Source organism: Pezoporus occidentalis, unplaced genomic scaffold, assembly GCF_034315485.1.
Source record: "Pezoporus occidentalis ecotype Australia unplaced genomic scaffold, CSIRO_AGI_Poc_V1 ctg84, whole genome shotgun sequence".
NCBI classification, from domain to species: domain Eukaryota; kingdom Metazoa; phylum Chordata; class Aves; order Psittaciformes; family Psittacidae; genus Pezoporus; species Pezoporus occidentalis.
This window is the reverse complement of record NW_026916203.1, coordinates 96,702-121,900: the sequence shown is the minus strand read 5'-3', so window position 1 is coordinate 121,900 and position 25,199 is coordinate 96,702. Positions and strand designations below refer to the sequence as shown.

The following is a 25,199-nucleotide window of genomic DNA, read 5'->3' as shown; positions in this document are numbered from 1 at the left end:
CTTAGTGACTATTATTAAACAAAAATGCAGGTCAGTTGGTTAAAATAGAGATTTTGATAAAAAATAAGTCTTTATGGTACCATGCAGTACATGTTTAAGAGAGTGTGAGAACTAAATGATGAATAGCAAGAATTCAAACAGTGTAATGAAGACAGATAAGTGTGGGTTTATGTTACATGAACTCGTTTACTATTAGCCACAGCACAAGACAGGAGTAATTAGCTTCAGATAAAAACAATTCCCAAGCACTCTAACAGTTGCATTTTTTTTAACTGAAGGTAAATAATCTTTCCTTTTATGAAACAACTAGTTCTACATTTTTAAAACCTAAATTACCTCTACAAATGTGCAAGAGGCTGTACTGATCACAAAACAATGCTGCACACAATAATAATCTCTTACCACTCTTCTTCTGGCTACTATTGCATAGATTTTCTGTTTTAAGTCCAACACAGGTTCATCTAGCTAGCACTAGCACTGTTTTTTCAGTTTAAGCATCCTCAGTATCTTGGGGCACTTGAAAAGTACATCACGCAGCAGGACTTGCATCTTTCCCAGTAGCTCAAGCCAGAATCAGTCTCTGAATGAGCTACTGCTTCTAAGACTCGACCAGAAAAATCAGAAATCCATTTCTAGTAAAGCAACAGCAAGGCCAATCAGTCTCTCTGTCACCAGTCTCATGGGGGAGAAGCCTAAAAACACATGGGGGAATCTGAGGGGACCAGTGAACCTGAAATACAAATTTTGCCTTTAAAACTGAAGTTGGCAGTAACAAAAGATACTGTTGGTGACTCCCCTTTCCTCAGAACAGAAGAGTCATTCAGTGGCACTGGAAATACAAGCTGCTGAACAGCTGATGATGACGAACCACTGAACTCCTGCCACAGCACCCAGATGGTGGATGTATTACAACCTCCTGGTTGCTGTCATCATCTAGGACTTGGCTGAAGAAAGGAGATACATATTTGTTCTCCTATGTGCCCTGATGGATCCCAGTTGTTGGAATGTCATTGTGAGTTAGAGGCAACTGAAATCAGGTCAAGCTGTTCTCAACACAGGGCAGCATGGGAACAATGTTGGAGCAAAAGGGTGTGTTTTATGGGAACATCTGCAACTTACCTGCTTTCCTCATGTCCGGGTGCAACCAGTGATCACAACTGCTGTACAGGCACTGAGTAAAACTTGAGCGAGTATTCAGCAAAATGGCACACTTTCATCATCCTTTCCCACCACTGACAAGTTCTGCCAGGAACATGACAAGATGTGCACTCTCTTCACAGTGCAAAGAATGCATAGCTTCACACTTTAGGTGCCAGCAACAATTCAACAATCATTTTACTTGAACAAGTATTTTTAAAGTGTTCTAAGACCCTCAGATTGAGAATACTACAGGTGTATGTGCACTGCAACCCAGACTGACTGCTCCCTTTGTATATACTCTTAAGGTCCCTCTGAACTAGCTCACTTGTGAACAAACAGTGACACACTTGAGATAACATGAGAATTAATCACCAGTGGCAGGTAGGGCTGAAGTACTATTCACATCCACAGTGCTATCTGAATTGGATTCACTTAACTTCCATATAGCACATATTTTGAAGCTAGAATCAGATCTCCAGGTCATTGTGTAAATATGACTTTAAGTGCCATTTGTTATTTACTCTCCTTCTTCCTCATTAACTCCAACACAACCTACTTTCTGAATATATTTCAGATTAAAAGCTCTAAGTCTGAACAAGCTTCTTGACAACTGTTTCAAATAACCCTTAGCACACACCAGTATTCAACGGAATGTATTTCTGTTTGGTATTGTCAAAGTTACAATTTTTAGAGTTGCACAGATGGACTCAAACAGCCAGTGGTTTAGAACTAAAAGCAATTTGGTCTCCTTCCTTTTCCTGCATCTCAGTTTGACATGTATGAAAGACTGTCAATCACAGGCCAAATTCTTTTTGCCAGCCAAAGACATGATTAAAAAGGAAAAAAAAAAAAAAAAAAGAAAGAAAAGATTTGAGTTTGAATTACTCTAAGACAATACTAAAACCTTCTGAAGTCAGGAATATTCACCATATTCACCTTTAATGCAGATCTAATTCCTTTTTAGTACTTCAGTACTACTGTGTAATTTGTAAATCCTTTGTCTGCTTCAGAGTTATCTGGTGTATTGGTTATATCAAAGTATTTACAATATTGCTCTAACTGGGAAGATCCATTTGATTGGATCTGCTGTCCTCCAAGTTGTACACACTTGGGAGAGAAAACCGGAGCAGGCATACACCTCGTCAAAGGACAGAGAACCTTTGCAATGTAAAAAAAAATTCTCTTCTAAATTGAAACAGCAGAAGTAGGGGTAACACTGCCCCAGCTTCCATTTGACAAGCTAACACGAACCCAAAGCTAGCACCACTCAGTGAAAGCTGTTCACTCTAAAAGCAGGCAAAATGTGCTCTACACAATCCTCATAGTCCCTTCTGCCCAGCAGTATTGCAGAGTTTGACGAAAGCTTGTGAATTCAGTCTTACAATGGACTTACAATACTAGCTACCTCCTCCCACTTTCTCCTTAGTAATTTAGACGAGAACACTGAGACAGTCACACAACTGTAATTTTCCAAGAAAAAACAGAGCAAAGGTTTATGTCTCTCGACTGCTCAAATGAAAAAAAAAAGCATCCTCATCCTAGTAGCGCACTTCTTTAGTGTCTTTTTGCTCCCAAACTGCTACCGTATTGAGGTGGTACTGGGTAAATTCTGCACTGTCACATGTGAAGAACTAGGCAAGCAAGAGGTTCATCTACTTGAACAGTGTGAGCATAGGGAGTATCAAGTCAGACACAGATGTATTTCAGCTTTCTATTTTCGTGAGGTTGTGCTTCCAAACCAGCTGGGCTGTCCAGAGCAGTAGCAGGGAGATGAGACAACTGGAGATGAATGTTGGCTTGCTTCCACAACCATAGTGACCTCATTTTCCTTAGGGAATGCTGGAACAACACAGTGTGAGAGCAGCAGCTAACTTCATGTGGGCACACACATCGAAGTTCTTGTAACCAAGAAATAGCTATCAAAACCTAGAAAAATCCTGGAAACTTCTAAAAAACCTCCTGTAAGATTACTAAAATCAGCATATCACACATAATCTGGGAACAGGCACATGTGACTTAAGCTTTTTTTAGAGCTGGTATTACTGAACCACATGAGCAAAAGTCCAGACAGTGTAAGGACAGAAAAAAAAAAAAATACCCAAACAAAACAAACCATCAAAAACATCCTTGGAATGTTTTGGAAGAAAAATCCTTGGAATTAAGAATATTAACGAGTTTACGCAGCTTGCAAGAATCCTCAAACTGTTGCAAAACCTTATTCAGATTTACACACTCTTTTTGCTTACTTTCTGCCCCACTTTCTCAGGGTACCACTCACATTCAAAGAGATACAAATTTAAAGATAATACAGCTTAAAGAGGGTAGTCAAATATCCTCCATGCATCTCTGGTTTCTTCTAATTGTTTCCAGAATATTTTTGGGTTTTGGAAGGAACCATGAAGAATGTCACAAAGCAGCAGCACATCAAGCTACATGTTAGGGTTTTTTTTACAGCCTAAAAGCAGTACACAACAATCTCTCTGTCAGTGCTAGGGAAACATTTATCTGCTACACAATTAATGTAAACTCAAGAAAATTGTTTCCAGAAAGGCAGCCTAAACTTTGTGACAACACAAGTAAAACCTCCATACAGCATTACTTGCACGTAGCCAAAAATTAAATCAGGACTAAAATCCCTCCTGTGTTCTGGTTCAGAGGAAAAGTATAAACTCTGAGGCCATAGCCAGGACTGTTTTGTTCCAGCTCTTGGGCTCACAGTCCGTATGGCTCCACCACAGCCAAGGGTGGAGGCATTGTGAGTCACACCTGTTCCAGGAGGGACAGCAGTTACATCACCCTTGCTCCCTTGGGATGAAGCAGCTTCTCAGAGGTGATGCAAGCAGACTCCAGAGTGGATTTACAGACAGACACAAGCAAAAAATATCAGTTCTTCTTCTTTCAGTTGTCTTTACAAACCCTGTGCAATCCCTCCGATTCTACCTCTGATTGCCATCTTTCAGCAAAAATATTACTTCCCTGTTCCCCAGACACCACATTATTGGCCTGCAAACTATTAAAGGAAATAAGAAAATCCACTAACCTAACAAATATCTTGTTCTTACTAATAAAACCAGAACAAATAAAAACAGAGCTTCTCTGAGCAAAATGAGTTCTCATATGACAGGACCAAAGAGGTGGGGCATGCCAGTGGTGTGGGAACTGCTCCAGCAGTATTGTTCTGATGCCTTCAAAAGCCTGCAGCCCCCAAAGGGGCAGCCAAACTGCACTTCTCACGAGAAGCAGTATACACTTCCTACCAAGCTCAGTTCTTATGCCTCACATTCCTGTGCATGCCACTGCTGTTATGTTTAAGACATCATTAAACTATTCATAGTATGCACCCAATTCCAATATTTTGTAATTGAACCACTTGGCATTTAGCTTGCCACAGGATCTTGAAACAAACCGGTTTCATAGATTCTATGTAGTATTTTTCTTAAATGTCATGGCGTTATTTTGTCTTTCAGGCAAAAAAAATAAATAAGAAAATCCATGCAGCTTCTGTGATTTTGCCTTTCAACTAGACTTTTCAATTGGCGGAGCTTTACCAGAGAGGAGGGCAGGATGGCCAACCAGTATCATGCAAAAGAAAGGTGATTCAGAACAAGACAAAAGACAAGTTTGTCTGTGGAGGTATTAAGCATGAACATATAAGGGAGTTACAGGGATTTTTTTCAGAGAAGTACTACTGGTTTAGAAAATACCTCCCTGAAAAATCTCACCATGACCATCACTAGTTACGATCATCTCAGAGGTGGCAGTATTTATCTTCTTAATTAACATAATGTGATTCTATTCCTGCTTTTATAGTGGTATATATACGTGACAAGCCTTTTTTTTTTGTATATAAATATTTTCACGGAAGGCTAAGCAAGTAGTTGTAACAACACTGCCTTGTGCTAGTAGAAATGTTTACAGGGAAGAGCAAATGAAGCAGTTATAAAAAACCTTGCAGCTAATAAGCATGGAAAACTGAAAATTTGCTACTTGGTTAGAGCACCACATCAATATTACCTACACAAGAGTCAAATCTGACTTGATTTATCTAGAAAATCCATGGAGTCTAGTAGTTTTACTGCTTAAAGCTCCTTCTTCATTCTAGTCCAACTTTTTCTATGTGAGAGCAACACGTAAAAGCAAGTGAGGACAAGTGTTTTCCTGCAGTCAAACGTGAAATTTATTTTAACACAGTAACAAGTAATGACATAGTGTAATACCCCAAGTTTTGCTGCTCCAAAGACAAGCAACAGCATGATTTGTACCATTTTGTTTTGTCAGAAATACCAGTACAAGTAGATGCAAAACCTACTGAAAACCATTTGAGCCGTATTTTTCATTACATGTTAAAACCAGGTGATCTATAGCATGCCACAAAATAAAGTTAAAAGTAGAGGTGCAAGCCGGGTGGCTACATATTCCTTTATCCACCACTGCTATCATGTATCTGGTACCCTGGCATGTATGTTATGATAAAAAATATTTATACAGCACAGAGCAGTTCTTTGCAGTGATCATTAGGCTTTGACAAGTATGATTTTGCCAGACAGTATGCACTCTCAAAGTGATACTCTGGAGAACACATACCATAATTATGGGCAGATACTCAGTACCAGTCATAACAAGCCTAACTACCTAAAAGTCATCACCAAATTGTATTTGGAGTAGAATTCACACCATGTTTTGCACCATTCTTGCATTGGCCTACAGTTTCCAGGAAGTTGCTGTACCTTATCGTTGCTCCCTGTAGTCGATCAATTTTCTTATTTAATTCAGCAATGATACTGTGCAACTCTGTGATCCTTTCCTCGTAGCGTAGTGTCGTTTGCTCCTGCAAGTCTTCGTGCTCTCTCATTAGATGGGATTGTTCACACTAAAGCAGAAAAGCAGGGAACAGAAAAGGTTTTATGAGTAATTGCATAGAGGTCAATACAAGGTAAAAGTACACACCATTAATGGTTTCCTTACTCATCAAACCAACACTGCCTTTGAAAGAAAAAAGGATGGATATAAAATCAAGAGGTACACACAGGTCATTACAAGATTACAGATGGACTGAAAGAGTATACACTGTACTCTTTTTGTCGCCTCCTCCCCCTCTAAAGGGCAGAAGTTGCCCTTTCTGCTTGAACTAAACCCACCATTTGCAACTGAAAATAGCTACAAATATCTCTCTCACCTTTTGATCTGTGAGATTCATGATGCATCATGAATCTTCAAGGATCTTCCCTATGTGGTCTGAATTAGGACAAGTCCTAAGGCAGAAACCACATTATTATAAAGAAAACAAACCACACTTTGAGGTTATGACTTATTCTGTAGTGTATTTGGTTTTATTAGCCTGTAAAGACATGATAGCATATTTTAAATTAATTTAATCCATTCTAATAAAATGCTTATTACTTGAACAATTAAAGGGCTACATGGCTGCTTGGTTTCTATGTGTAAGACAAAATCCTTGTTTTAATTTCCCATAGAATTTTAAATCCAGTCCCTCTGGTTTGCTCTTCGCATCAGCAAACACTCCAATCACAACACACAATTACAGCCTACTTCAGTTACAATACAACAGTGCATGCTGATTGAAGTTATGCTTGATAGTGGCTGGAAAGAGCAAGACTTCAAGACTTCTAACTTTTTGCTTGTGACCACCTGCAGGAAACAATCAAGCCTCCTTGCAACGGCAGAATGGTATGCATTATGCTTTCAATGAAAAAGAAAATCACACTCCAACTGACAGTATAAAAACTATACTCATTAATTGAAGACCTGCAATATAAGATCCGAGTGACATTTCTAAACTAAAGGCTGTAATTTATAATAATGTACAAAGTCATCCAACATTGCTACACCAAAACTTTTGAAAATCAAGTATACACCCTATACAGAGATAACTCCCTCAACCCTTTGTATCATAAATACAAAAATTATACCCAAGCTAGCAGCTATTTTCGATTTGCCCTCCTATTTTTTGGCCACTCACATTTATAGCTTAAGGACATCATCTACATAAAAGGCTGCTTGAAATCTAAAATTTATGTTAAGCTTTATGTTTTATTTAAATTTGAAATAATTTTTTTCAGAATTTTTAAGTTCCAGGAATATGCATATTGAAAAGTAGCCCAGACATAAGAGCTCCATCCCACAGACTGCAGCAAAACTGTTTCTTAATCCAGCTGTAGTCAAAAGCACTTTTACCTACACCAAGACAAACAGACCATATCTTTACACTTGTCCTGGGTAGGAGAGGACTGATAAATGTTCAGCTGGCTTTTAAGACTTCATGTTTGCAACAGTATAGTATAATGACTCTTTATTGTAGAATCATTTGACAGCTTATTTCTCACATTTTCGTATCTTAACATTGTATCTGGTTGAAGTACCACCATGGCTTTCAGAGTACAGAAACAGTGTAGAGAAAATGTTGAAAAAATGCTCTAAAACAGATTTCAAGTGCAAAAAAGAGTTGCTGCTTCTGTCCTTCTAAACCTAAATTTCCTCTGACACACACTGATACCCACAAATGCTACCAAAGCATTATTCAGATCAATCAATAATGTGCAGTATTTTTTTTTTCTTTTAAACCAAAAGGATATTTCAGATGGAGTGTATAATAACTCTTTCCAGAGAATAAATAAAATCCCTATTACAATATTATTTGTCTTTCTAAGCTGTTCACTGAAAAGCAGGATTTATTTATCTATCTTGACTGACGATATATGGACTCCTGCTAATGGACCTCAGCCGTACTACCAGACTTGCTTTCTGTTTTCTCCAGCCATTTCTCTCTTGGAACAATGATGTGCCCTAGTTCCTATTTCTTTCCAAATTGTATATATTCAACTCTTTCAATTTATTTGCATGACAGCCACACAGACTTTTAAAGATAAATACCTTGTACCTTTTCCCTCATCCCTCTTCCAGCCTCATACTTAAGTTCTTATCAAAACCATTAAGAGCTCTAGTTCTCTGAGAAAGCAAGCAGAGGGATAAGCCACTGAGAGGTTGTGAAAGATGAGCAATTGTTGAGGTCAGGAGAAATGTTGCCAGCACAGTTCTAAGTGTAAGTAAGTGACGAGTAAGTGACTCATTTTTTGTACAGACTAAAAAAGGTTAATTCAATTACGGTATAAATTAACAATACTTGGGAACACCTTTGTCTGACATTCCAATACTGGGAAACAACCACAAGAGCAAGAAGAATATGAGGGAGAAGGATGTTAAGAAAAAATATTTTAACCAAAGGATATTATCTCAACACATGATTCTACTGCCTAGTAATGTACATAAACTCCTAGGGAAAAAAACACTACCAGGTGCAAACCTTTATGTTAAATTCACAGTGGATAGTCAGAAGACAAAAAAGAGCTCACTTAGAGACCCATCCCCCAGTGCCTCAGGCCCTGCAAACACTGGCTATAGTATTGTTCACCAAGAACACAAGTCATCATCTGAATGAGCCACCATAATAAACCTAACAGGCTCACAGAAGCAGAAAATCTTCAAGCAACTGATACAGTAATTTAAAAAGGAATGTCAGACTTTAAAGTGGAAATCCACTCATCTAATTTTAAGTATAAACACAAGTCCATCGTGGCAAATCCTCAATCATGCAAATGTACATGGTCAGAATTAATTGTCTGGTGATACTCTATGTATACTTGATGTGGAAGAAGACTACAACTAGACAGAGCTGATCCATTTGAGATAAGGACATCACACAACAGGACAAGTAATTTCAATGTTCATCTGAACACCATGTATTTCCACTTCAAGTTACTTCAAAATATTTTTTTACAAGAGGATGTAAAGAAATATTACAGCAGTAATGGGACTTGTTTCTTTGTCATAAAGAATCCAGAATGATGTAGCACAGTCTTTGTTACCCTACCCTTTGTTACCCTACCCTTTATCTAGACCTATTATAAAATTCCAGAATTACAGAGACTAAGCACAAAGGTTGAGAAAGCAGGACTACCTTGTGAAAAGAAATGAAATGGTAGGAATGATATAGGTAAGTGAATTGTCTTTCCTTGCTATATTTCTTGAAACATCAGCATTTTATTAAATCCCACGTTCTATTGTAAAATTGCAGAACTCAGTGTCACAGGATGTTGGAAATTCCAAGAATGTAGATGGATTAGAAAGAATAGGTAACTCCATGGAGGATAGGGCCACAGAGGACTATTAAAAGTGATGTAGCCTCCTGTTCACAGATGTTGGCAGAAAGGTGGGGGAGTATGAAGGAGAACAGCACTCTGTATGTATTTCTCATGATCTCCCTTCAGACATCCACTATTTATCATATCAAAGTGAGGATACCATGCCAGCCAGAGCTAGCAGAAAGCACTGCATTTCTTCTCATAACCACAGAAAGATTTTTGGAAGAAGATATTTGTTGTGGTTGACCAGTACAGCAAATTTAATTCAAGAGATCACTTCATTGCCAAATTGTACACCAATACAAACATGCAAAGAGATCTGCTGTCTTATTGACATAATAGAAGGGTGTGGCCAAATGCTATAGCAGGTCTCCACACAGACTGCAGTTCGGAAATGAACATGCTACAACAACCAGTGATCAATTATGTTACTTTATGAAATTTTAAGCACAGTGTATCCAACCATCTGACTGCACCATTTGTCATCTAAATTACTTCAATTGCATTTCCTCAAATCACCTCCACCTTTCAAATCACTAATGCTTTCTTCCAAAGCATCTCACAAGCCTCATGAAATGATGGGAAAAGTATTACCAAAATGTGTTTTAAGAGCTATTTGTTCCAGAGAGCATTTACCACGCCTGTTAAAATAAAACATGCACTGCCTTTGTTAGTATAGTCCAGATGCAGAATAGAGATTTAATACTGATCCACTAGCATCTGAATATGGTTATGCAGAACCTCTACTACCTTGTATTTAATTTATGCCTTCTGAACCTCTGATTCACATTAGTGAGGAAGAAATGCACTAGACAGAGGTTGTAGAGGAAAAAAATGTTTGATATTATACATGATATGAATTTATGAATTTGGATGAATCTCTGTGGAGTGGGAGGAAAAGTTCAAAAAATTATGTTAAGTGAAGCATCTACTTTGGAAGATAGCCAACATACTCAACATGTGAGCTGTCCTTGTTTCTTGGCTTATTCTTTAGGAAAGACTCAATTTTATTGAATACACACACCCCCCAAAAATCTATCTACCTGGGGGCTTTAAAAAAAAAAAAAAGAAAAGAAAAATTAAAGATTGAAAATAGCTGAACCACAGAAACTTTATATAAATCGTTCATAAAAAAAGTAATTTTTTAATCTGACTTATTTTCTGATTTTGTGTTATTCGCAGTTTGGGTAGCAGCTGTCACTACACTTGTGTTCACAAGCACACAGCCCAAGATCACATAAAAATTTTCAGCATTACAAACTGAGAACATGCATAATTTGTAACCCATCAAAGAAAGCACCAAACAATTTTGTGCTAACAGAGCACATGTTAGCTGGTATTAAGGACTGATCCTTAATCCTGGCCACCATCAGTGGGGATTCCTTACTGTATGGGAGAACCTATGAGGCACTCTTCACTGGCTACGAGACAATATCAGTATTTTTAAATAAAGATCTAGAAGTAAACCTAAAACATGAACAAAAAACCTGTGGTTAGCACAAGACCCTGCAGAGTTACATGTAACAACAAAGTCAGTGTGGTCATGAAGAATGATGTGGAGTGTTTGGATACAATAGATGCATCTGGCTCTTTAATGACTATCAAATGCAAGCTCCTATCAAATAGTATGTCAAAGAGCTGCAGCAGAAATTAGAAAAGGCTTTCAGGATTACAATAAATAACGTTAACTCCCAGCATGGCTCTGACTCACACATCAAGAAGAATGAAAACATGAAAGCGTTTTGTATTTCTTGATGTTGCATTGTTGGTCTGCAATAAGAGTATCACTTACAAGCCCCAAAACTTTAAAGGTAGCTGGAAAAACATCAAGGAATGCGGACAAGGGCCAAAATATGGTTGGATGACTGAAGTAAGAGACTTAAAATCTAGGCTGCCTAAACATTTCTGTATTTGGCTTGAGCTTAAGTAACACACAGACACAGGCTCCTATCAAATTGCACTGAAAATTAAGATCCTAAATTCACAAGATCACAGAATGGCTGAGGTTGATAGGTCATCCAGCCAATCCCATACAGAACTCAAGGACCGTCACCTAGAGCAGGCTGACGAAGACCAGGTCCAGGTGGTCTGAGTACTTCAAAAGCTGGGGATTTCACAACCTTTCTGGGCAACAAATAAGATGCTATACTTTCACAGGACAAAACGCTTTGTGCCTATGCAAGTATAAGTAAGTATGCATTTTGAATTAGCTTTGAAATCTGAAGTACTAACAAAAGGTATTTCCCAGAATGACAGTACCAAAACCCAAAGGTTTCACTACCTCTTTACATTTATCTTGATAGGAAAAGATTCATTTTTTTTAATGAGCTGTGAAAGCACTAGAGTTCAGACCTTATTCTGACTTAATCCCTTGGCTTCCCACTGACTGTATTTTCTACAACAGATACATACAAAACTGGGTTACTAGAAGCCAGACTGAGATGACAAACCATTCCTCACATACCATGAAAGCACTGCCAATTGGCAATAACTTTTTATCAGTATTAATTTGTGCTCTGCTCGTATCTGACCCCGAACTGGAAGGGCCTGCCTTCCCAATCCAGTCAGATCATGCTGCAATTTTTATATTCTAATATAGTTCAAAGCAGTTGCTGTTTATATTGGCTTCAAAACAAGACTGCTTCTTGCAGTCTTCAAATTCTTTTCACTTGTGACATTGCTCAAATATTATATCCTCTCCCCACGTATCACATTCCTCTCTGAAGAGCAAGACAACACAAAACCAAGGACCACCTTCAGAACTGAACTACTGCTCACCTGTGCTTTTGCCAATTTCTTTTCCAACAGGTCACGCTCCCCTTCTGTTTGTTGTAGACGTTTATTAAGCTCCACTATGTCTCCCTTTAATGAAGCCAGGGATGCTAAATGAAGCTAGAAGACAAAAGGAATGAAATAAATTAACTAATTCACAAGTCATTTGAAGATAAGAGGATTATGCACCAGCTAAAATATCTGGAATTCTGTAGTAGTTAAAAGGAACTTATTACAACAAAAGTCTAAAAGAAGTTCTCCTGTGCTACTTTTTGCAAAGAATTCTCCAGACAGCACACACGTCCCTTCATCAGAGAACATATTATAAGGACAAACACAATGAAGTGTAATTCAGCTGGAAATATGCATTAGTTTAATAGGAGGTGGTTTAAGTTTTGTGTTATAAAATCTTACACTAAATTTGTATTATAAAAGGTGCATCACAATTTGATACCTTCAGACATATAGGGGTTATCAGTTTGGTGAAGGGAATAACTCAAGTTCTGTGTAAGAACTTGATTTTATTTTGCAATTAAAGCTTACTCCACTTTGAGCTACTGCTCTGCAGCTGTTTTTCTCCTTGGTTCTATGTCAGTGAGTTTCAGTGATTCTAATCTACTGAAGCCACACATGAAGAACCTGAACTGTTTTTCTTACTGCAGTAGATCCTTTTGATGAAAGATACATTCCATATTTAACTGATAGCATGTGGGAATATATAGCAGACTAGGATAACTAACATCATCTAAATTACATCAGCTACACTAACCTAGAAATCAAGAAGGATTCTTAATCCTATACTTGTAATTTATTCACACTCTCTCCCTGTCCTTAAATATCCCATTCATCATTACACTGAAGGCATCAGCTAGAATTCAGCACTCAGTATTGACAACTACAGCCAAAGAATCCAGGAGGAAAATTAGCGACTGATAACTTTCTTTGTAGTAGTAAAAAAACAACTGCAAGTTATGCTTCATGAGAAAACAGATGTGACCTTTCACACCGGACCAAGTAACACAGCAAACACCGCTCTGCTGCCAAGATTCAGACTGAAACATACACCCTGTTTCTAGTCCTTCAGCCAGTTTCAGTCCTTCACTCTGACATTTTATTGGGCAGGTTACTTTTAAGTTATTTTTCTTGTTCCATTTCCAGCCAATCTGCTACTGAGTCCTATTTTAATATCATTTTACCTTTACAGCACTAGAAGCTGGCAAAACCAGAGGTGTTTTCACACAGTGACATGAAAGTAGCTATATGACGGCAGAGAGACAATATCATTTGACAACGTCTCCTTCACATACTGTATTGCTATAGAATAAGCCATCTCTGGCTTCAAGACAGAAAATACAATTTTATGAAGATTTTTAGATGTGAATTTTAGGTGCTAGTAGCTAGTTATGATAAAAGCTCTGAACATCCTAATTTTTGAGCTCAGTCTAAAGTATTTGTATTACGTCAGCTATGAAAATGTCTTACACAGGTGCAGTTATTAATTTCAGTATAAATATACCTGTACACAATTTTATGTCATGATAGGCTTAAGATTCTCGAGGCAGACTCATTTTTCATGTGAAAAAAACAGCAATTAGGTCCTTCTACAGGCATACGCTACCTAACTTCTTTCAGGCATGCATGCTGGACTATCTTAGTAAACCCAGCAATACCCCGACCATCTTGAAATTTTCTTGGTCTTCACCAGAAAGCCTTTCTTCCTGCCACAGGAAACTAGGCAGTGGTTTTACAGTGTGGAGAAACAAGAATCAGCCTAATTGTACCAATATGTTTGTAACTGACTTTCAATTTTCAGGAAAGCTAGTGACTTTATAAGCCACTGTTTTACCTTATTTCCTTAACAGGGGGGAAGTGTTACAATGAAGCTCACCAGTTTGTTAATCACATCTTGCATTCCTCACCACAGCTTTCAAATAACACATGAAAAAATTGCTACAATTCTCTAAATTGAGTAAGACCATGCTACACAGTCATATAAGTACACTATAATTAAGTGATTGTACACTATAATTAAACGATCACCAGCTGTGGTTTTAATTAAATACCAGAGCAATAATGTCCATACACATGGTGCTGTAATACAAGAGGACACTGTTAATTTAAAAATTTTGGTGAAAAACAACTTGTTCTCTGAACATTGGAACTAACGAGGCAGACTGCCTATGGATTTCTTTGTCCTGTTCCCACATTGTGGTCAGCTCTTCTTCACATCCCCTAGCACACCCCAAACTGAGTAATAAACAGCACTAATTGTGCCTAGTTTTATAGTAACACTGCTGCCTGGCCGGGCAGCTCCTGCTGAACAAGGGTATCCAATGAGTGAATTACACCAGCCACCCTGTTCAATACAGGGTCTCTTTTATGCAAGTAACCAAAAGATGTCTTTATTAATTACACAGAAAGTTTGTTGCATCTTTTATGGTCCAGAATTATCCCTTCCTTTCATTACATCAACCGGTCCAGTTTCCAAGTATTAGTAAAACAATAAAAAACCCCAAACAGCTTACTGAAAGGGAAGACTAGAAAACAGGAAGTACAGGAAGCTGTAACACACAGAGGAGGGCTGCCTGGTGTATTCTTTGGTTTCATGTATGCATCCAGTCCGCTCAGCAATATGGCATACACAAGGAATGCTGTGTTAGTGACAACAGATAATGGTCCATGGTGAAACACAAAAATAGAACAGTACTGTTTGGCACGGGTTGTGGGAACATAACCTTGAAAATAGGGGAGTTAACACAGCTGTTAGCAAAAGGGAGCCTTATACCAGTAAACATCTGTTCATATGCTGGCCACACATGTGCTGATGTTGCAACTTGTAATTTTACACTCCAAACCAAGGGGGGATATAAAGACCTGTGCAGGGACAGAAGGGTGAGAAGGCCAGATGCGCATCTTGATTCAGGAGACACCCTGATGACCCACTGCCTACCACCCCTCCGACCGGGCAACACATTCCATCTCCTTCTCATGCTTGGCAGTACCCCATGCAACCAGGGGTTGGTATGTATGTAACCTGCTTTGCATTAATATATATATTTGCTTTGCACTATATAAACAGACCAGAGCATTTGATTGTTTACATTGTGTTTGGTGTCCAGTCTTTGCACACAGGAATCCTACAAACCTGGAACATAACTGGCAATGAGGATGGGATTCTTGTAGAACAAACACTGTAGACTGAGAACAGGGTTTGGTCAGGAGGCAGCATAGCTGCACCAAGAGGCGCTGTTCTGTGCACGCGAAAGCAGGGCTTGGTCTCTGTGTGCACTGTCAGGGTTGCTTTAAGGTTGTTGTGTAATATACTATTGCTCTATTTTGTAGGAAGAGCCTCGGGCTGTGGCTCCTCCCGTGGAGCAACTGGGGTGGACGCAGGAACCGTGGAGCACGCTGTGTGATACAACAGACACCTGCACTAATGCAGGACCTGAACCTTGGGGAGCTAAGGACCCCACGGGAGTGTTAAAGTATTGGGGTGAGTTTGTAGAAACCCCCCATACCTGCTCGAAGGAGAGATCAAGTCATGCCAGACATATGACAGGCTGCTTGCTGCTTGCCTACAAAGTCATGGTAGATAAGAACACAGAATGGGAGCAACAAGTAGCAGATTTACATTCCAAGCTAGAAAGGGTTAAAACAGAAGTGCTGTTGCAGAGGCAGGCATTTGTAGCTGCTGCAGAGTAGGGTGAGCGACTTGGGGAAAAATGTGCCGCCCTAGCAGAAAAATATGCTGTTCATGTTGCTAAAAAAAGGAGCAATAAAAAAGATACAAAGGCAGTGAGACCATGGGTCCATGCCCTTGTGTCTGATCCTGACTGGGAGCCAGAGACATGGAATGAAGATATCTGGGGTACCAGTGAGTCAGAATCAAATACTGAAGACAAGGCAGACGTGAAAAAGGAAGGAGCCTGTGTAGCTCCTATGTTTAAATGTAAGATGATTACCAGGGCAAATGGCCAAGTAAGAACAGATGAATTGACAGACTATAGTCCTGAGGAGATGAGTAATTTATTAGATAAATGCTAGCAGATACCAGAAGAGAAGCCCCAGAACTGGCTGGTTCACCCCATGGAGGAAGGAGCTGATACTGTATTACTAGAAGGAGCAGATGCGAAAATACTCATGGGACTCACCTCTGATCTGTGTGTACAATCCATCTTATGTCACATAGGGGACCAATGTATCACTGCATTGCAGTAGCTGGAATGTCAGATCTATACACTAATGATGATGCCTGGCCACCTGCAGCTAAAGAGTGGACCACTCTGCAGCAAGCCTGAGGGCATGAAACTAGCCGTCTTAGTGGGCTCTCCTGAGCTTTTTATGAAACAGCCCTTAATTACCGGAACACGGAACACACTTTTAGAGAGATGTCTATCAGCATGGAAGGCGTACCTCATACCCATACTACTATAAGAACAAGGAAACCCCACTGAACAGGTGATTGAAAAGCTATGCCAATTCGGGGATTTTACTGGGGCTGGGCTTGGACAAAGCGGTTCAGGGCCAGGGGAGAGTAGAAAAGATATAAAAAACTGCAAGCCATCCCATTCCCGTTACGTGGATAATTGAAAAAGTATTGCTGATAGTGCACCCAAGTCTGAAGCAGGCCAGGGAGTGTTTGTGTGCATGGGTGCAAGGTCGGGCTGGGAAACAGCCTGAGGACTGACTGTTTACAGAACGGAATTTATAGTGACTGAAGACAGTCACTGTGGTTGATGTGGTTTCTGTTTGGCTTCATAGCCCAGATCTAAACCCTCTGGTGTTCCAGCGGGCCACCCGTGTGGCTGTTTGGGCCTGGAGGTGAGTGCCTGTATTGGGGGGGAGACTACTTGTTCACGGGTGTTCGCCAGGGGTCTCAGGAACCTATGTGTCTTTTATAGACCAATTGGACAGTGTTATGCAGAGGCAGATTGATGGTCACTGGACTACTCATGCACTTTTATTTCAGCTAGCATATGAGGGGTCCAGGTGGGGATTGCAGGGCTGTGTTAGCCCCAGCCAGAGGAAAATTTACAGACATTGACAAATTGGTTGGGGCATGTCAGGATGTCAGAGCAGAGGCTCGGAGGGCTTCTGTGTTGGCTGATGCATTAACTATTCTGGTTTTATTGGTCATATTAGATTGCATTCCAACCTGCCTGTCCCTTTAACTGTGGGTAATGACATAGCTGACTCCTTGGCTGTTAACACTGCAGTTCACTTCTGCAGCTGCTTCACATTCTTTTTTTTTTTTTTTCATCAGAATGCCTCTGCTTTAAGGAGGCAGTTTAACCTGTCTTCTTCTCAAGCAAAGCAAATTGTCAGGTCTTGCCCTGACTGCAAGTCAACAACTCAGTCCTCATTTGCCATCTATGTAAATCCTCATGGCTTAAAGGCGAACATGGTATCATGATGCTTTAGGCCCACAGAAATGGGAAGGGCCAGTGGAACTGATAACCTGGGGGAGGGGGTATGTTTGTGTTCTCCTACCCACAGGTCTGTGATGGCCACCTGCAAAGTTTGTCATGCCATACCATGAGCTGGATAGACAACTTGAAGAACCCAATGCCTCAGCTGCAGGAGCTGACCTTGAAGACCCCGAGTGGAATGAGACAGAGAAAAAGGAATGATTTGCAAAACATCACTTGGGGGCAATTGAAAAATAACAACTTGAATATGTGTGCTTGCAACGTAGCTATTATTAGAAACTGTGATTTTGTGTATAAACCACCTGCATTTAGTAGCCAGTTGCTAATAAGAAACTACACCTTGTATTGTATGGAGTTGTCACTGGTAAAACAGATGTTAGAGCACGTAAACTTACAGCAGCTGCTAGAAAATGCTAAGGCAGAAGTTAGAAAGATTCTAATACAATGGAGACTTGGTACCAATTAATATACATATATTTGCTTTGCACAAATAACTCAATAAACAGACCAGAGCATTTGATTGTTTACATTGTGTTTGGTGTCCAGTCTTTGTACATGGGAATCCTACGAACCTGGAACAGGTGCCTCTAGCTACTACTGCAATACATAATAAGGTGGGCACAGCTACTATAGCTTTGTATTCTTTGCAGAGGAGTCAAGCAATTCCAATTCCTTTAAAAAAGGTGTTAGAAAATATTGCTTCATCTTCCCTTAAGGTGCGAGTGTTCCCACAGACCATGCTTCCCAGTGTTTCTGTATTGCACACAGTAGGGTGGGAAGTAGAATAGGATCTCTGGATGTTGCTGTAACACAAGCAAGTCAACATTTGAACAAAGAGCTACAGTCAACAAAAAAGTCATTCCAGGCAAAAAAGCTCACATTTAAAGTGAGCTTCTAAAGTTGGACAGATTCCATTTAAAAATCTCAACCGGAAGGCAGTAGGTCAGTTACGACTGTAACCCGGCAGAACTGAATCACTATGGGATATGACAACTGAAGGAAAGAAGAATGTGTAGCTATATGGCATATTGCTTTTTTCCTCCCTTCAGCAAACAGTGCTAGACAAGGCAGACTTAGTATCACTAACACTCAGACATTTATAGCTCAGAGTGGGCTGCCTCTTAATGATACAAGATTGTGAAACAGATCATAATCTCTGTACTTCATAAAAATTAGCATAGACACTGCAAAGATTTGTCTGTATAACATATTGGTCAGAACTTTTAAGCAACATCTCCCACAGAGAATTACTTCAGAGAAAACAGTTAATTGACAAAGCCTGTACTGAACTTAAACTTCATACAGATCCAATACAGCTACTATTGAATTCCACCACTAAGTAATGTTGATGAACCCAAATTGTCCAATAGGACAGGTAAGGTCAACACAACTGAGAGCAATGATGGAAAAGGGATCAGACAAAGCAACCAACTTACTTCTCTACCATCCTCCAAGGAAAGAAGAATTCTTTCATAAAAGATATCAGATGCATAGTACTAATAAAACTCCATCACCTATCTTAACTTAGAAACTACAATTTCTGTGATACTTTCTGCAAGAACAGGAGGCTGTTTACTGAAACATATATACACATTTTATACCAAATACTGTCCTGCCAGTTTTTAATATACTAAATATACAATAATGATTATTATTAATAAACCCCCCAAATTGTGCATTGCATGCTATCTTTAAAATGCAAACCACTGTACAGCTAATTTTTGAAAGACACAGTAATATAAAAAAAATTATAAGCACAACTCAGGAAAAGCAACCTCCTGACCTCTCTTCCAGCCTCCTTTATGAATGCAGTCTCTTCTGTCTCTTCTCCAATATACCTGCTTCTACAAACTTCTCATACAATACTGTATACACGATTAAATAATGTATATTTTGCACAGTGATTCAAACAATCATTTTGGTGCTGACTGAAATATTCTGTGCGGGCACAAATAAAAATGTTTAAAAAATGTTGCAATGTTTGCTAGCAGTCAGGTTTCTCAAGAATTTTGTAGGGAGAAGAATACAAAATTGGATGGGATAGTAATGTGAACTGAATGCCAATGAAGCAGTACATATGTCCGTAGTACATATATCTGGAAGCGTTCTGAGGCCATGAACAAAAGAAAAATGCAGAGGGCAATGAAGGAAGTTCCTGAACACCTGGTAAATTAAGGTTAAAGCACTGCAAAGCTGTAAATTACTCTTGTATTCAGCATTTATTCCCTACCATTGTAAACTGTGACCCTCATCACTGTTTTCCACCTTTTTCTTTCCATCAGCCTGGAACCAGACTAATTAAACCATATTGCTAAAACCAGTTGTACTCACTACATATGTTTACTATTTTCAACACAATAATCATAAAAAGGATGTAAGAGTATACTTCTCTGTGAAATTAAAGAACTAATCTTATCTTTTTCCTTATTTCCTGCCTTCTCAGGTGCAGTACTGCTGCACATCATTTTCAGAATACATAGATGGTCACAAATGTAACCTCTGACTTCAAGGAAGCTATAAATGCATCAAGATCATGATAAAGAGATACCAACCCATACATCAACACAAAGCAGCCAAACACCAAAAGACCAATTTATTTGTTCTGTGCATGTTCTCTGTGACAGACCAGTAAACCCCTACACCATGGAAGACAAGTCAGAGGAGATGGGCCAGGGTGATGTGCCTGTGAAACCCAAGGAATAATGCAGAGATTTATTATCACATCTGTTGCAAAGAAGCCGTCTTGATCTCAACACCAAGGGGACCTGAGGGTGGTCTTTGGTTTAGGTAAGCAGCTATCAACAGCTTGAGTGGATCACCTGGTGGTGTAAAGGCTTCTCCCCCCGTTCCTTAGAAAAGTGTGGATGTCAGGCCAACAAGAGGAAAATGTAGATGTGACTCAGCACAATACAGCATATAAAACCCAGAAAACTAGCAAAATAAATTCAGAAAGCAGTGGGCCTGAACTAGCTTCAACCCACGGATATCCTTTCTACCAAGACTGAGGACACCCATCATTGTGACAGTGACCATGTTATATATAAATTACTGTGGGAATCACACTGGTATCATGACTGATCTATGCATTGCAATTGCTATATTCTGCTATGGGTAACTTAACATTTGTGTTGTGTTCTTGGTATGTTTTGTACCACTTTGCTAAATGAGAAATCCCATGCAGCATCAACTATCTTCTAGCAAGTAAATCTGATGTTAAATACGACACCCTCCACCATAGTGTTTCCAGTTTCCTAAAGGGAACTGATCAGAGAATATTGGGCTCTGACATCCTCTCTTCTCTTTTGTTTGCCTTTTGCATGGTTTACTGCAAATAGCCCACAACACAGATGTTTTCTGTGTATTGCTGCTACTCCTTTCAATGACAGGCAGTATACACAAAAATAGCTGATATTCAGAACACTGCCTTGCCTCTGAAAATCTCCCCACTTTTTTTTTCTTTTTTTTTTTTGTTTTCAAATGACACAGACACTACGCTGAACTTGAAAGCCCAAGCTGCTTTGTAAAAACAGATGGGAGAAGTAGAGGACAGGACAGAAAACACAGTCAGAATCTCAGCTGAAACTGCAGAAAGGGCAAAACCAACAAACGCCTATATATTGTATTTTCTGTCTATAATGCTGTCAAGGAAATAAAAAGGTTGGTAATGTAAATTCATAATGAAAACCACATTTTAAAACACAGAACAATAAAACCTTCCCTGGATTTTAACTTCAGGAATCTGTTTAAAAGAACTTTTTAAGAAAGAAGTTAATGATACAAAGTCTGTGTTACAGACATGGGCTGCACATAAAAACTCAAATGCATTGTCAAGTTTACATTTTACCAGGAACACAGATCAGCACTATTTTCACTAATAAATAATACTTAATCAAAGCAATCATTACATAAATGTGTAGCTACTCTCAACCACTCTCCTTCTCAGCCATACACTACTTTCATATCACCCTTCCCAGCCATGCTCCATGAAAGGTGCATTTTTATGGTCCAAGAGATAAAATTAATGTTACCAAAGTCCACTCCTGTGAACATATTGACATGATGGAGTAGAAAAACTTAAAAGAACAACCATCTCCTAGAGGCAGTGAGAGGACAGCTCAATATCCCATAGACGATTTCAGCTGTACGATTTCTAGAGCATAGACCTGAAATACTACAATCAACAGCCCTTTAAGTAATTACCTAAGGCAAAGTCAAAATGACTGGAAAAGCAGTATCACTGAATTGCTGGATGTGCCCACCAACATGCCCTGAAACTATATACTTAAAGTAACTGTTATGTGCTAATACAAAGCTTATAAAGTTTTAATAACATCCAAAATAGACATTTTGTGACTACGCTGCTGAAGCACATATTGTAGTATTAGACATTAGAGTTACTTCATATGCTTGTGAAATACTAAACAATGTGCCAGTACAAGCCAGGATGGAGCCATCCAAGTTCTAGAAAAACAAAGACCCAAGTGTTTGCAAGACATACTTTGTTTTAAATTGAAAAATCTGCAGAAGATGTGTTCAATCTGCTTGCATTATTTATGAACAATTTCAACTGAGATTTTTTTTTTTAACTGGAAATTAACATTTGCAAGCACTGTGAATATTTCAAACCATTTCTTAAAACAAAAGAACAAAAAACTTCCACCTTAATTGTAGTAAAAAAGTGTTTGATAAACAAGTAATCTAATGCTATTGCAGTGAATATGATCGGTTTTAGAATGTAGTAAAAAAAAAAAGTAAGAATGGGAAAGAGAGACCTTTGAAAAATTAATCTGACAATTCACACTTGGCAAATGGAGCGTACTGCTAATTTGTATTTCTAAGTGTGCCTGACAGCTCTAGTAGGACAGCCTAATGGCTCTAGCTCTGTTACAACAGATGTTTTACACCTTCATGGAAAAGAAAATTTTAGGTGACATGAGAAGAAAACCCTAAAAAGGAGACTTTAACTATAGGAGACAAACATCTGAATCTGCAGATTGCATAGAACAACTACATTTTGCAAAGCCTGCTCTTTTGGGATTCTTAAGAACCTTAACTGTCACAGTGCAGGCCAGCCCACATGTCCGCACCAATAGTCTCTTACCTGGCTTTGCACCATGTATGAATGCTCAACCTTGGTTTTGGTCTCCACAGAAGGAAACTGTGGCCACTTCCACTCCCAGTGAGAGAGCAAACAGTAATGCAGGAGACAGAAATGGGGTGGTGAGGAGACCACGCTTAGGACAAAATGAAGATCATTTCAACTTAGTCTGAACACATAGTCTGCAACCGCAGCCTTTAAGTAAAAAAAAAGAAATTAAAAATTAAAAGTTTGGTGTTAATACACCATTATGCAGGAAGGGAGGCTTCCATGTCCATACTGAGCAGGATTTGGTCCCACTTCAGTAAACTGAATTTAGCATTCCTACCCTCCTTAAAATTATTCTCAATATAATTTAAGTAAGGCAAATTGACAGAAAGAGGAAAAAGACCAATGTTTTTCTATCTCCCCTTCTGCCCAACACAACTGGAGAAAAAGAAAGGAGAAGAACAGTGATGTTCAGTGCAGATACTTAACCCTTGTAAATCTCAGGATGCCAAAATCCTTCCCTCTGTTCCTTTCCAGTTTGCAAGGACCACTGCCCAGATGACAGGCATACCATTCTTCCCTCAGGAAAGATAGTAGTGGAAAACTCATCCCAAGAATAAACCTCATCAATCACTTGCATTTATCATTAAAGTGACTCATATTCTAGTGCTGGATACAACAGTGTCATAGACACGGTGTAAGCTCATGTACATTTACTTGTTTTCCAACAGACCCACCATTTTTTATATCACTTTAACTTGCTCATTCAACTTCAGCCTCTTCTGCCTTGAGAACAATTCAGATCTTTCAAAACAGAAATCACCACTCAAGAGCCACTCAAAAATTAGATACTACTTATTATGCTAATTTAATAATAATTTACAAAAGCATCCCATGGTTCTTGAGCTCTTTTCAAAACTTCTCAACCAGAAAATTATTTCTGATTTCCAAAGACTGTGGACTAGCAGCAAAGCTCTACTTAAAGTGATACATGGATCTTCTGCCTCCAGCACAAGTCACAAATCTGTTGTCACCATAAATTCACAGAAATAGAATTTGTATTGTCAGGTCAAATCATTGATTCACCATATCCAGCACCCTGTTTCTGACATAAACCAAAATCTGATGATTTAGCTAGGAAAAAAAAAAAAAATCCAACAAAAACCACAGAAACAACCCCTCCAACCCCCCCGGATATATTTGTCCAATTGTTTGATACTTACAAAAAGAAAACATCTTACCAGTCTTTCTCAACTTATACCCTTAAGTACTTTATTAGAATGTCCAATATGTAGCTTCCAAACCTACAGCTCTAAAATTAGCTTTAAAAGCATCTCAACAACTTTAGAGCTCCCAGTTGTAGCAGCAAAATTCCCTGGATAAGCATGTGCTTGATTAACAAAATACATTCATTTCAGTTCTTAATTACTTCCATCATTTCAAAGTTAACTGCATCTTTGAGACCTCTATACTCCCCTTGCTGCTTCTTCAACCTCAGGCCACCAGCCATCCCATCCCCACAGGGCTTCTGATGACCATTCCTCCCAGAGTCCTCTGCACCTGGAATTGCACCCACCACTCACACATTCTTTGGGGTAGGTGAAGAACAAGCAGATAATTAGTTGAGATTTCCAATGACCTCCTCACTTCAGGAAAATAACAGTAATAGTTTTTTTTAAATGTTTTTAGAAAGATAACACGCTATAAACTATACTCAAGTTGTATATGGTTTACCAACAACACTCCTGGCTGTAAATCTCAAGGCTTGTCCATGCTACATACCCAGGTCAGTGTCTCACTACTGCAGGTCAATTCTTAGTGCAAGTGACTGTCCTCTTAGACAGACTTGACACTTTAGGGAGATCTCAGTTCTTCTGCTTAGCAATCTTTACCATCTAACCAGTTCAAAACTGGATGTGCAGCTTTCCCAATGAAATTAATTTCTTCAATCTTAATACAAATCCCTAGTTAGGAAAATTACTTATGCTACTGTAACTTCAGTTCCTGCAGGAAACTATCTCATTTTCCCTCTAGCTACATGCCATAAACCTTTGTAAATGTTATCTTTGAGTATTTCACTCACAAGGAGCACCCAGTGCACTTTGGCATTTCCAGACTTCTCAAGCTCCACATTTTTCATTGCCTACTCTTTCTTATTACCTGGTCAATACACCAGGGAAAAGCTGACTAATTTTACTGAAAGCTTTGCAAATGGATCACAAACTGCTTGCAACTTTGCATTACTGCCTCTTGAGTTTCCCATTGCACTGGACTTTATTACAGAAACTATATATATATAATTTTAACAAATTGGATAGAAAACACTCGCTGTTGCAGAATACAGCCCTGATACTGCTCTGTGATGAATCAGCTTTACAAAGGATCATGGTACAAAGAAAAGTTTCATAAAGCTACTAAAACACAGTTCAAGTCTGTAACAGAAAAAGCTAAAAAAGCATCTGCTTAGCTGGGTTTTAGTACATTAGGAACTAGTCCTTGTTTTTTTATATTTAGATAAACAGTTAACTCCAGTTCTTGATGAAAGCATGTTAAATAAAGAAAAATCTCAAGCACAATTTCTACATTCTATCCTAACAAACTCCCTTCTAAAAA

General features: G+C 38.9%; 1 protein-coding gene across 7 annotated transcripts in view; it reads right to left on the bottom strand.

The window, feature by feature from the left end:
• The window catches only part of MCC (MCC regulator of WNT signaling pathway), a 173,420-nt gene that overhangs the window by 52,028 nt on the left and 96,193 nt on the right, over window positions 1-25,199 (bottom strand). For 5 of the 7 annotated variants that reach the window (XM_062604212.1, XM_062604206.1, XM_062604211.1 and 2 more), the window contains 2 exons: window positions 12,078-12,191; window positions 5,868-6,010 (listed from right to left, as the gene is read on the bottom strand). In XM_062604212.1, the coding sequence (XP_062460196.1) occupies window positions 5,868-5,992 (125 nt within the window). In that variant the 5' untranslated portion in view covers window positions 5,993-6,010; window positions 12,078-12,191. Of the gene's footprint in view, window positions 1-5,867; window positions 6,011-12,077; window positions 12,192-22,601; window positions 22,794-25,199 lie in introns of all 7 variants that reach the window. The other 2 variants (XM_062604209.1, XM_062604208.1) reach the window with 1 other exon arrangement.